General features: G+C 52.8%; 1 protein-coding gene and 1 long non-coding RNA gene across 11 annotated transcripts in view; one reads left to right on the top strand and one right to left on the bottom strand.

Moving 5' to 3' along the window:
* DLGAP2 (DLG associated protein 2) overlaps nucleotides 1-13,881 on the bottom strand; it is a 399,292-nt gene that overhangs the window by 4,011 nt on the left and 381,400 nt on the right. For all 7 annotated transcript variants that reach the window (XM_042934155.1, XM_042934156.1, XM_042934153.1 and 4 more), the window contains one exon: nucleotides 5,594-5,685. In XM_042934155.1, the coding sequence (XP_042790089.1) occupies nucleotides 5,594-5,685 (92 nt within the window). The remainder of the gene's footprint in view (nucleotides 1-5,593; nucleotides 5,686-13,881) is intronic.
* The window catches only part of LOC122217313, a 42,819-nt gene that overhangs the window by 21,853 nt on the left and 7,085 nt on the right, over nucleotides 1-13,881 (top strand). The gene's annotated exons all lie outside the window — the stretch shown is intronic.

The following is a 13,881-nucleotide window of genomic DNA, read 5'->3' as shown; positions in this document are numbered from 1 at the left end:
GCCACCGACAGTTAACGCAAGCATTTGCCGACGGTTAGAGAATGTGCAAAGGCTGCATGATGAGTGACTCCAACTCTGTGACAGTCTGGAAAAGACACTGTGGGGACAGCAAAAAGATCAGTGGTTGCCAGAGGTCCAGGCGGGGGGACGGATGGACAGAGCATAGGACTCTTAGGGCAGTGAAACCACCCTGCAGAATTCCATGATAGTGGCTACATGTCACTATACGTGCGCCCAAACCCAGACCACGCATGACAGCAGAAGTGCCCTGATGTGGACCCCGGATGCTGGGTGATGACGCGTGTCGACGCGGGGTCACAGATCGTGTGAAATGCACTTGCTGTTGGGATGTTGATGGTGCGTGTGGTGCCATAGGGTGGGTGGGAACTCTGTACCTTCCCCTCAATTTTGCCACAAGCCTAAAACTGCTCCGAAAACATAAAGTCTGTTAAAGAAAATACACTTGGTGCATTCACTCACTGTTTTGTTTTGAAGAGGCTTTCTTAGACCTTGAAAACGGTGGCAAATATTACAGTTTTCAAATGCTTGGCCATTCCTAAAAGCAATAGGGCTGCTGTGGTTTCCGTCTCCCTGTGGGCTGTTCTGCAGCCAGGTGCCTGGGACAGGGACAGGGACAGGGAGGTGGCCATGAGCTTGGGCTTGGAGCCATGTCTGTTTCTGTTCATTCCAATGCCATGTATTTTTATTTATTTTTATTTTTTTTATGTTTGTTTATTTCTCAAAGAGAGAGTGAGCAGGGGAGGGGCAGAGAGAGAGGGAGACACAGAATCTGAAACAGGCTCCAGGCTCTGAGCTGTCAGCGCAGAGCCCGGCCTGGGGATCCAACCCACGAACTGAGATCACGACCTGAGCCCAAGTCCGACGCTCAACCGACAGAGCCCCCCAGGCGCCCCCCCACCCCCACCGTGCATTTACTTTGCTCCCATGTAGAGGGAGGACGACTTTTATGAAGTCAATTTTACGAAGGTACAGAAAGCTCACCGGACTGGTCCCTGAGCTTAGAAGAGCAGACAATGCCACGGAGCCACAAACTGGCAGTCCGTGAGCTGCGTGTGGCCCAGAGACCTGCTCTGCTCCACACACACGGTGCCCCGCACGCACACGGTTTCAGTGTGTTGCCTATGGTTAAAATCAGGTGACTTCCCAAGGTCCGAGGGCACCTGCCCAGCCCCTTCCCGCACCGCCTGTGGCTGGCGAGGGACTGCAGCCCTGGGTCAGACTCTACCTGCCTGGGTCTGCATCCCTGGGGGTGAGCGAACGGGCTTTTCTACGTGTGGTTCCTTTGATGCAGTGTGAGGCCATCTCAGATTAAACAGAGACGTTTCTGTGAATTCGCTTAAAACGTGCAGCTTTCAGCCCACTCCGTTGCTCACGTTAAGCACAACGTGGACTTGTGTTTGGTTTGTTTCAACTCGCTTTAAACCGCGGCTTAGTCCGCCGGGGCCGCTAGATGAGCCCCAGGGACTGGGCGTTTGCTGCTGGCAGCTCTGGAGGCTGGCCTCACGGCCACGTGCCGGTGGCGGCGCGTTTTGGGGGGCCACTCCTCCAGCTGGGGGACTCTGGCTGTGTCCTCATGGGGAGGAAGCGGCTGGGGGCTCCCCTGGGTCTCTCTTACAGGGACCCTGACCCCATTTGCCAGGACTCGGCCAGAGGCACCACCTCCTAATGCCATCACGTTGGGGGGTGGGGGGCCGACGTGGTTTTCGGGGGGGGGACGCACACATGCAGTGGTTTGACATCCACCTCAAAACGATCACTTTGGGGCCCAATCCCACCTGCCGCGTGCGACCAGCCGGTGGCCTGTGCTGAGCGAAGGCCAGAGGGAAGAGAGTCGCTGCCCCCAGAGGATCCGTGTCCTCTCTTCTGTTTCGGGGGTGGCTCCATCTGGTCCACTAGGCCGTCGGATCCCGGGGTATGTTTATGAAATTGTTTCTAAACGTCAGCGGTGAGCGCCGCCCCTCCCCCAGCAAAGTGACACAGTGGCATCCCTGGGGAATCACTGCCACTGAGAGTTCGCAAGACTTGCTGGCCCGGCCATCGGAGGTCCCCGTGACATGGGCGCTGCTCGTCCCAGGCTCTGGGGCAGTGTCCTGGGAAGGGCTCCAAGGGCTGGGGAGCCCTGGGGGGGGGGGCACGGGGGTGGTGGGACTGGCTCCGGGTAGGTGTGAGTGGCACTCAGACCTGGCGGTGCGGTGCGGTGTGGTGCGGTGGGCCCAGGTGGCCCGTGTGCGCCCGCAGGTTCACGGGCAGATCCTCCCATCGCTCTTTGCATCCTTGTTACCCCGTGAGGACCCATAGGTCCTTGCCTTGCGTTCGGTCCACCCGAAACATCTGGATAGGAGCCAGCAGGTTCTCTAGGGTCTTCCCTTTGACTTTGAACTGGTTGGGCTGCACCTGAACCTTCCAGCAGCTGCCAAAGCTTCTCTGAGCTGCCAGCACACATACCTGCTTCATCCCAGCACCTCCCTCTGGTCTCAGACACCCCGGCCCCCACTCGCTCCAGCACCTACCAGGGGCTCAGACACCCCCCACCCCACACTTCAGCACCTCCCTCCAGTCTCAGACACCCCCCCCCAATTCTCTCCAGCACCTCTCTGGTCTCAGACACCCCCCCCCCACTCTTCACTCCAGCACCTCCCTCCAGTCTCAGACACGCCCCCTCTTCAGTCCAGCACCCCCCTCTGGGCTCAGACACCCCACCCCCCTCACTCCAGCACCTCCCTCGGGTCTCAGACACCCCCCCCTCTTCACTCTAACACCTCCCTCCAGTCTCAGACACACCCCCACCAGTTCTCTCCAGCACCTCCCTCCAGTCTCAGACACTCCCCCCCCCCCCCACTTCACTCCAGCACCTCCCTCCAGTCTCAGACACTACCCCCCCCCCACTTCACTCCAGCACCTCCCTCTGGTCTCAGACACCCCAACCCTTCCTCCAGGACCTCCCTCCGGTCTCAGACACCCCCCCCCCCACTCCAGCACCTCCCTCTGGTCTCACACATCCCCCCACTCTTTACTCCAGCACTCCCTCCAGTCTCAGACACCCCCCCTCTTCAGTCCAGCACCTCCCTCCAGTCTCAGACACACCCCCACCAGTTCTCTCCAGCACCTCCCTCCAGTCTCAGACACTCCCCCCCCCCCCACTTCACTCCAGCACCTCCCTCTGGTCTCAGACACCCCAACCCTTCCTCCAGGACCTCCCTCTGGTCTCAGACACCCCCCCCCCACTCCAGCACCTCCCTCTGGTCTCACACATCCCCCCACTCTTTACTCCAGCACTCCCTCCAGTCTCAGACACCCCCCCCTCTTCAGTCCAGCACCTCCCTCTGGTCTCAGACACCTCGCACCCCCAATTTTCTCCAGTACCTCCTTGTGGTCTCAGACACCCTCCCCCTTCACTCCAGCACCTCCCTCTGGTCTCAGACACCCCCCCACCCCACTTCACTCCAGTACCTCCCTCTGGTCTCAGACAACCCGCCCCCCCAATTCTCTCCAGCACCTCCTTGTGGCCTCAGACACCCCCCCCCCCACTTCACTCCATCACCTCCCTCCGGTCTCAGACACTCCCCGCCAACTTCACTCCAGCACCTCCCTCTGGTCTCAGACACCCCGCTCCCCCCCCCCCACTTTGCCTCAGCACCTCCCTCTGGCTGGTCTCAGACTCCCCCGCCCCCCGTTTCCCCCCCCTCCGCTGAAACAAAGCCTGCAGATATTTGTTGTGCTTTTGTCCAGTTCTAGATAGATGCCAAAGAAAAGAAAGCGCAACACCACATATTTCGAAAGGATTATTCTCTTACAGTTGGGATAAAGTGCCATCTGACACGTGTAGGAAGCATCAAAAATATTAGGATGGGTCATTTAAAAATCCAACATCAGCTGCTTCTGGGAGCGAGGACACGGACATTGTATAAGCTTGAACAAAATCTGTACGTTTTTACTGCATGTGGCGGGTGCTTTAGATAAGGGGTTCCTAAAGATCGTGACCACCGGTGCTTAACCCGACTCAGTGTGACAGAGGGTAGGGAGCCCTGCAGCGGCCTACATCCACTCCTTCAGGGACAGTAGTCAAAGAGGTATGACAGGAGGCAGGAGCACGCTTGCTCAACATGGTAACTGAGCGTCTCACGGCTCTATGTTCCTTCCAAGGAGCCCTAAACCATTCTGTTCCCCCATTTTTTTAAATTAAAAAATGTTTATTTTTGAGAGAGAGAGCACGAGCTGGGGAGGGGCAGAGAGAATCACGCAGGTGCCTCCTTCTGCCAGCACAGAGCCCGACTCAGGACTCAAACTCACAAACCTGGAGATCATGACCCGAGCCGAAATCAAGAGTCGGACGCTCAACCAACTGAGCCCCAGGCGCCCCTGTGTCCCCCTTTTTAAGTGATGGTTATAATTTCATGTCACAGGCGACATGGTGGTCACTTTACACATTTTGTGCTGAACTTCAATGGGGTTAACTGGAAAATATTAGAGAAAACGTACTTTTTAACGACCCTACTTAAAAGGGATGATTTGGCAGCTCTAGTGCTATGCTTCCTCTGATGTGTAAGAACATTCTGTAAATTCACGTCTTGTTGCAATTAAAAAACAAAACAAAACAAAGTCAAATCACCAAGCACCATGGTTACCACGGGCCTAGGACAGACTTGCATTTTTTTAAGGTTTACTTATTTATCGTGTGTGTGTGTGGAGAGAGAGAGAGAGAGAGAGAGAGAGAGAGAGAGAGAGAGAAAGAGAGAGAGAGAGATAGAGACTGTAAGGGGGAAGGACAGATTGAGAATTGCAAGCAGGCTCTGCACCATTAGGGCAGAGCCCGACAGGGGACTGGAACTCGGGAACCGTGAGATCACGACCTGAGCCGAAATCAAGAGTCAGACACTTAACCGCCTGAGCCACCCAGGTGCCCCCAGACCTACTTGTATTTTAAGGAACTGTTTGCTCTGAAAATGAATGCATGCATTTATAAAAGAGCCTATACAGTAATGTGAATACTCTTTAGTTATTTCTAGAAGTGATATTAAGCAGATGCTTCGTTTAGTCACAAAGGAAAGTGTGTGTGTGTCTGTTTACACAGAGATGCGGCAAATATGCACACCTAAGTATTTACAAACATATGCCCAGGCTTTCCTTCTCTTTGATTCCCAGGAAGATCAGAGCCAAGTTTTAATGCCAACTGTGTCACCCGGTGCATTCATTTCGCTGCTACGGAACATGCAGCCCAATTACCGTACAATCCCTGCTGAATCTCTTTAACTGCAGCCGTTTCTGCCTGAGTCAAACCGCCTCCGACCACGACCACGGCCTGCATCGGTGACACCTGGGTGACACCTGCCGTCACACCTGCTCACCTCCCACCTGCCTCGTAAGCCTGGAGGGGGATGGCCCGGAGCTGCGCCAGTGTCCTACAGGTCGGGGGCTGTCTTTCCGCAACCCCCTCCCTGGCCCCCGCGCTGTGGCCCCCTCTCTGGGCTGCACCACAGTGACTCCCATTCACTCACTGGGCTGCAAACTCACAGAACGTGAGACGGCCACTGAGCATGCCCTGAGGAACCGGGTTACCTGGGGGTCTGCTCACCATGTTCTGTTGGCACAGCCAATAGAACTGCTGGAATTTCTGGGACATCAGAAGCTGTGCACTCCCCACGGCACTCCGGATCTTCCCGAGAACTGTGAACCAGAAGAAAACCAGCTTGAGACCCGGTCAGTTGAAAAACAGAAGCAGAAGCATTACACAAAGGGAGTAAACTCCAAAAGGTGGGAGCCGCTCCTTCTTTTCCGGAAGATTAAAACCTTGAATTTATTGTGCAGAATATGTCCACTGATGGAAGTTCTTTTCCAATCTGTTCCATTTCTTTTTTTTTTCCTTTTTAAAAAATGCTTATTTATTGGGGCACCTGGGTGGCTCAGTTGGTTAAGCACCTGACTCTTGTTTTCGGCTCAGGTCATGATCTCACGGTTCATGAATTTGAGCCCCATGTCAGGCTCTGTGCTGGTGTGGAGCCTGCCTAGGATTCTCTCTCCCTCTCTCTCTGTCCCTCCCCTGCTTGCTCTCTCACTTTGCACAATAAATAGAGTGAGAGAGCAAGCAGGGGAGGGACAGACGGAGGGAGAGAATCCCAAGCAGGCTCTGTGCTGTCAGCGCAGAGCCTGACACGGGGCTCGATGCCACAACCCTGGGATCATGACCTGGGGTGAAATCAAGAGTCTGACGCTCACCCGACTGAGCTACCCAGGCGCCCTGGCCTGTCCCTTTTCTGATTTTTGAGGGAAACTCAAGGAATACTACATAGTATCAACGATTAGGAGATGACTCTTCAGTGTTAGGAAGAACTAACTTTGGAAAGGCGGTCTATACTGCAGGAGGTTTTCCTGTTTGTGGCATCAGGACACTTTTATCACGATGCTCACATGAGCTAGAAGATGAGGCAGAAGGATGAATACAAAGACGTTAAGTACTTATTTTTTACGGATGCCTGAAGATGAAGGTGTTAATTCCCAATTTCTAGAAAATCACAGTGACATCAGTTATCGCATTCAAGTCCCGCGAACAGTGTTTCAGGACTGCTGGTGGCCCTGGGGCGGTGCTCTGAGAGCATCTCCCACAGGAACGCAGGGGACGTGACGGTCTCCCTGCCTCGTGCTCGGTCCATGGCTCCCGCCACTGGCCGCCACCTGTCACCACAACAGGCTCACATCACGGACGTCCGTGGTGATGATGTCCCTCCCACTCCTGCGCGCCCACTGCGATGTGGCCTGAAGTTGACAAATGATTTCTAAGTTGTGGGACTTGAATTAATCAAACGGCACTTTGTAAAAAGGTAAGTGATAATGGTTTTGTCAACGGAAAGGACTCCTGTTAGCAAAGGGCAGGAGCGACCACTTGGGATGGACAGTCGGCAAACAAAGGACTTGGTGAGTGAAACGCGGGGGCCCTGCCACAGTCCCGTAACCTCCAGGCACCTCGCCGGCCTGCCCCCCGCTCTCACACCCAGTCCATGTAGGTGGCAGCACCATCAAGATTTTGGAGATAATAGCTGTGCTAGATCCCAACTCGCAGGCCTCTCAACAGCACGTAGGAGCCTGCTGGAACACATTTCCCGCTGCTGGGCCTGGGCCCGGGGACCTCTACATTTCGTTTGCCTGGGAGACGAAAGAGAAGTTATTCCCTCGGTTTATACGGATCCACCCGTCTGGGCCGGAGCAGATCGTTCCCTCCCTCTGGCTTTTGTCGCCTCTCTGGCTCTCTCGCAGACTCACAGGACACGGGCAGCGAGGGGCCAACCAAGGCATCTCCTTGGGCTTTGAAGGGGAAGACAGTGGTGGGAGCTTATATTCGCTGACGGCAGGTGGCTAGGGAAGGGGGTGTTTCGCCTTAGCCGGAGATTTGCCCATCAGGGAAGAGGAGGAAAGACACCCCCCCTCCCACATGTATTTATGCGGATTTATCTACATCAGGACATTTCTGTGCTGGAGGTTTGTCTAAAGAAGAGGGGACCAGCGCTCCAGCCCACGGTGTTGTCCCGACTCAGCTCCTCAGGGGCACCCGGGGTCCCTCGGGCACGCTCCACCATCGGGGCCTCGCAAGTGTCCACAGAGGCGGAAACTGAGGTCCGCGTTCCCGCACAGTTTCCCAAACGGTAGTGATTGTAACAGGTGCTTCCAAACCAGCAGCTGTGAGACTCACTCAGTGCGCGCTAGAGACAGGCATCGAAGATTCTGACACCCCGACAGCCAGGCCGCACAGGTGCCGTGTCCCCTTCCCTCGGGCTTGCTCTGGAGGAGACAGTCACAGACCAGAGTTGGGAAGGGCCTCAGTGCCCATGTGATGAAATGCCGTGAGGCTGTGGACACAGATGTCCCACAAGTAAACCCACGGACATGCCCGGGACACGTTGCAGTGTGTGGGTCAGTCAGCTTCGGGGCAGTCGGCGAAGCACAGGGTCCATCTGCTGAAGCACGAGGACCGGGTGTCCTGCACAGCACGTTCCGACAGTGACTTTCTCTGGGGAAACGCTAATTAGATTTGCCTGACTTTCTCATCTGTGTACAAGGAACTCAGATTGCCGACCGCCGCTCCCCAGGGTTTTGTTGTTAACGATCTCACACATACAGAAGATCTAAAGAAAAGCATCCGCATCACTTAGAGTCAGCGAGTAACAGTTTGTCACGTGCCTACGTTTGCTTTTCTGAGCCATCTGACAATAAGCCATAGCCCGCCTGTCACCTGCCATCGCCCTGGGCAACCACACTCTCCTTATCCTTCCTAAAGAGTGAGTAATTCCCTCACACAACTAATTCTGCACTGTTTCCAGAATTTTTTTCTTAAGCAGGCTCCACGTCCAGCATGGAGCCCAACAGGGGGCCTGAACTCATGACCCCGAGATCAAGACCTGAGCTGAGATCAAGAGTCGGACACCTAACTGGCTGAGCCCCCCAGGTGCCCTTGCTTCTAGGATATTAAAGAGGAGTTTAACACATGGGACTTCCCATAGAAGCGAATACATTGGATAACACTTTGGCCTCCCTTCAGACTTAAAAGTATCATCATGTGTCTTGCTACCTGGGCCCACCCGTCTTCTGCAAATCCATTTCCAAGAGGGGCTTGCCCACTTCCAAGGTGGGTGCCCACACCCACCTCCTTGACCTGATCTGCCAGGCAGCACGGGAGGAGGAAGCTGGCACCAGGGAGGGGAGGGCGCCCGGGTTCAGGACTGAGTGCCCTGGGGATAGGTTGGGGGAGGCGGGTAGGCAGGTGTGGGACAAGGCAGGACACAGTGTCTCCCGGGAGGGGTGAGAGCACCCATTCACAGTTGGATCCCCCAAACTGAACATGTCTCTCTGGCTCTGGTCTCACCGCCACCGAGTGGAGGAATGATCTTGAAATGTTGAAGTTCCACCTGTGAACCCCTATCACCTGCAGGACCGATGAGAACATTTAAAGAGACTTGTTTTGAGTGAGCTGTGGCTGCAGGAATAGAAAGAAGCGGTGGGTCTGTGTGGTTTCCTGCACTCACTGCTCCCTCGGTGGCTAATTACAAGTCAATCCGTTTCACACAATTTCAAGTTTTAATTCCCAGCTTTCACGGTCTTCTTAAAACGTGATTCAACAGAAGTATTAACATAAAGCACTTCACTGTAGAATCTTTAGCACATCGTGGAGAGATGGGGTCATACCTTGGTGCTGGTTTAGTGTAGTGAAGAGATATTATAAAGGGCGTACGTGGATTCTTGCTCGGGAGAGTTGGCGGACGTCAAAGAGCAGCTCGCGACGTGACTGCTAACGTGTTCACGGCAGGAGCGCCGGGCGCTTCAGTGGGCCGATGCTCTCTATCCGGTGCCTTTAATGCAAATAGCTTCCCATACGGCAATGAAATTGAAGTGAAAAATTCAATTTATTCTATTCCTCTGTCCTTCCCTGATGTTGTCCTAGTTTGGACACTTTCAAGAGCTACCGATAAGGGCTAATGCTCATCAGAATGCAAATTTACAGAGAATCTTGTATGACGGTTGCCTCTGACGTGCATGGAAATGTGATGAACTTGCTTGCTCCCGTTAAGTTACTTTTCACGTGTCTACTACAATTTCCAATTCTTGCAAATTTTGGTATGACATGCCAGCAGAACATTCACATGAGCCTTTTCTTTCAGAATTTGAGGTGGGTTTTTGTAGAATTTGCAGGTAGTTTGAAACGATCATTTGAATATTTCTTCCTCCCTGGTCTCTGGGATCTTCCATGACTGAGGTTGTAGAGTGGGTGTAGGAAAATCACTGCCCCCACAGGTGTGTCCCCCTGGAAGGTCTCAGCGTTACTGTTTTCATATTTATCGAGCACACATTTCTGGGTTTTTTTTTTGAAATCATATACTTAGTATTTAAAAGTTGTTTAAAGAACAAATTGATGAATGGAAAAGTATAATCTCCAGATTAACGGTAGATCACAGTCAACTCTAAAATCTAGCATCATTCTCCGTGGATTTGAAAACAAGATTTTTCTTTTTTTTTTTTTTTTTTAAAATATAATTTATCGTCGGGATGCCTGGGTGGCTCTGTTGGTTCAGTGTCTGACTTCGGCTCAGGTCATGATCTCACAGTTGGTGGGTTTGAGCCCCAGGTCGGGCTCTGTGCTGACAGCTCGGAGCCCAGAGCCTGCTTCAGGTTCTGTCTTCCCCACTCTGCCCCTCCCCTGCTTGCAGTCTGCCTCTCTCTCTCTCTCTGTCTCTCTCTCTCTCTGTCTCTCAAAAATAAGAATTAAAAAATATATATACCTTATTGTCAAGTTAGCTAACATGCAGTGTATACAGTGTGTTCTTGGCTTCAGAGGTACATTCCCATGATTCATTGCTTTGGAGCGCACGTTTCGTGTCCATCCAGTTTCATGTGGCTGTGTGGCGCCTGGGATGTGTGGGACCTCCCTGTAGGCGCCTGCCCTTGGCAGCAAGGACCTGGACACCGGTCAGAAGGCTGGGAGCAGTGGCTATCCACCGAGCTGTATGGTGGGCAGGTCCCCAAGGTGCGCGTGGCATCTGCCCCCCTCAGGGCCATCTCCCTTATAGCTGATACTTGTCTGTTCTCTTCTCTGTGGCTGTGCAGCGTCCAGGCAAACTGTGGACTGCAGGGCCCATGTCTTCCTCAGCCCCGTGTCGTGCTCTCGTGGGGTAGCTCTGAGCAATCTCTCTTCTTCCCTCTGCCCGCCACACAGTCTATGAGCCAGGCATCATCCCATCCAGGGATCACGGCCGGAGTCTCGGGGGTTACCCCCCGTCTTCTGGGGTGGAAAGCAGGTCCTCGAATGAGGAAATCGCTGAAGCCCCACCCGCAGCCCCGGGAATCTGTGCCTCCACACATCTGACCCAGCAGTGTTTAGATTATCAGCTAATTGGGCAGAGTTGTTTTGGGCAAGAGAACCTGTCAACACCTGTCCGAAGACCCTACCGTTGAGTCCCTCGTGTGGCCCATGTCTCTGTGGACCTACTGAATGAAACTTGGTAGCTTTGGAACAATTGCTTTTATTCAAGAAAAACACCTTATTTGCTTTGTTTCACTTTATGCCATTTACCCGTTGGGCTTAACGTAACGGATACAAAAGTCCCCAAACGCTAGCACAGGAATGGTTTACATTCCCTCCGGAACGTATCTTTGAATGATTTAACAACAGGAAGCCTGCCTGAACACGACTTAACTAAACCAGTATTTATTTGGGCTCATGATACGTTTTATTAATCATAGAGGGCTGAACGGATCTAACTTCGCTCAATCGGTTCAGTGAGCTGTGATTATAAAATTACAGTTTTGGGAAGAAATTATTTCGTGTGATGGAAATTTCAATATTTGGAGCTCAGAGTTCTGGCTTAATGAACCACTTAACCTAATCGTTACTTTTTAAAGGGCGCCATCAGCAATAACCCTATACTTGTTCTTCAAATCAGGGCAAGAACCACAGGTTATCTTTCCTGTTACAAATTATTAGGGAAATATCTAAACGTGACTAATAGGGTGCTAGTTTTAGGTGCAAAGTGTACAGAGGAGACACATAATAAATGTGTCCTCTTTGTCCACAAGAAGATCAAGGCGTCTGGGCAACTTCAGTAAAGAAGTTAAGAAAACCACAAGAAGCAGATCCAGTGGATCTGTTCTCTGTTCTCTGCGTCCAAGTCCCGCAGCAGAGCAGTCATCTTAAGTCATTACAGAGTCCTGGGAAAACCGCACACAACCCACATCGGTAGACGGTATCTATAGAAGGGGGAGCGCCCAGGGCACTCCCAGCCCCTAAGTGCCACGGTCTTACGAGGTGCGAGGGGGAGTGGGACTGTCCCTGTTTATGAAGACTGCTCCTCTCTTCCCCCGCTCCGTCCCCTTTCTTTGTCTCCCCTGCAGAGCACATAGGGCTGGGTGCTGCTGGGGGATAATAAACGTATCAGACATGATCACTGCAGCAGGGCGCCGAAGGCCTCCCGTGACAGCAGACGGACAGAGCTTTGGGAAAACACAGGGACTGTCCTATCCTCCAAGAAGAAACGCTCGTCCCAGGGTGTGGAGGTGACGGAGCAAAGGGGCTCCTTCCCACAGGCAGGTGCACGGTCCGCGTCAAAGCAAAGGTCTTCTTACAGAGTCTTGGGACAGGGGCTCCTGTGCCATCGCCCTCCCTCTGCCCCCTCTGCTGCTCAGCCAAATCCAACTCCCCCTCGAGGCCCTGCACCATGCCACCTTCTCCACGAAGCATCTTGGAATCTCTCCCCTCGACAGCATCTTATACCTCTGAGTTTCTAACGTACCTGCCTGCCTGTCTCCTACTACACGTGATGTTTCCCCCTCGCGATAGTCTTGTCCTGGTCTCACTTCTCCATCCGAGGTAACTGCAGTCTGGGTCTACACTGTACCCTGGTCACTCTCCACTAGCCTACGTTCTGTGCGGTGGTGCCTGGCTCACGGCACGTATCCGGTAAATATCCGTAGGATGTTTATGTTAACAACACAGTCCAAGAAGGCCCCAGAGGTTCAAAGGCTTTAAAAAAGGTGTTTAGGAAACGCAATTGAAGGGCAGCAGAAAGTCACCTTCCACCATAGTTTGCTGGAGAATGTGCTCTCCAACCGAAATTTAAATATTTTGTATCCTGAGATGACGTAATCTTATAGTTGATTCGGGTCATTGCAGGCCATCAAACTGACTTTCGTATATGGTGCCCTTATGGCACTCTTCCCAGAATTTTCTGGAATGTCTCCTATGACAAGACAGTCATGACTTATTGCGATGCTGTTTCGGTGCTGAAGCCTTTTTTAACTGTCGGATCTTTCGTGTTTAGTTTGAGAAAGAACTTGTGCCCTTTTTTCTTTGCTCTCTTAATCTCCAGTGGCTTATTAAGGATACCCCAGGTCCGTATTTTATCAGCTCAGGAGTTCTCTCTGAGGATAAATGGGTGTCCCGGCCAAAACGGACCAGAATGAAGCAAATGGCCAAGGATGGGACTCAGCACTTTATAAGACACAGAAGAAGGTGATCCCCAAGAACACAGATGGGAAGGACGCAATGTAGGGAGGAAGTTTCCAGTAAAAGAATCTCATGATTTAAGAAATTCAGACAGCACAGCCAGCCCTGAAACACAGCTCTTGACAGGAGATGCCCTGACTCTGACACCACATTCCACCTCTTTACTCTGTGGGACCTGGGGAAAGAGAGTGACCCCGAGCCTTGGTTTACTTTGATAATGGAGACGATGCTCTCTACCCACCACCCACGGCGAGCCCTTGACGAGGTACGTGAAGAACTTAGCGTAAGATTTGGCACAGGATACGTGCTCGTACGCCTTCATGTGTGCTGGCTTAGAGATTTCTTCCTTTAAAAAATACCCGTTTTAAAGCTGATTCTTGGAAAATGATGACTGGGTTAAAAGGACACATGAAATATGGGAAATTCGGATAAGGGAGCTCTTGTGCTGGACCACCTTACACACATCAGTGGCTGGCGACCCTCGTTGCTCTGCACACAAAGGGAAGCCAGAACTTCTAGGGTGTGTCCTGAGGGTGCAGATTCGGAAGATGACAGGATAAAATTGGCGGACACTCTGTGGAGCTAAGACTGACCGCTATTACCGCTGCGTCTTCCTCCCGTCTCCTCCTCCGCGGTGCTCCGCTGCGGAGCCACGGGACGGGGGACGTGCATCCCGACTGACCACCCGGCAGGTCTGCGCGCCCCAGGCCCTGCAAGAACTCACGCCGAGCACGCACACACAGTGGGGACGGCAGCCCGGCCCCGATTTCCCACCAACGCACACAATTTAGTGTTCCTGTGTCTTGTCTTTGGGAGAACGATTGTAAGTCCCTGTGACGAGAAAAACAATTTTGCCAAGCCGACGCACATACCGACGA

The sequence above is a fragment of the Panthera leo genome, chromosome B1, assembly GCF_018350215.1.
Source record: "Panthera leo isolate Ple1 chromosome B1, P.leo_Ple1_pat1.1, whole genome shotgun sequence".
Lineage (NCBI taxonomy): Eukaryota > Metazoa > Chordata > Mammalia > Carnivora > Felidae > Panthera > Panthera leo.
The sequence above is the reverse complement of the archived record's forward strand: the minus strand, read 5'-3'. Positions and strand labels throughout refer to the sequence as shown.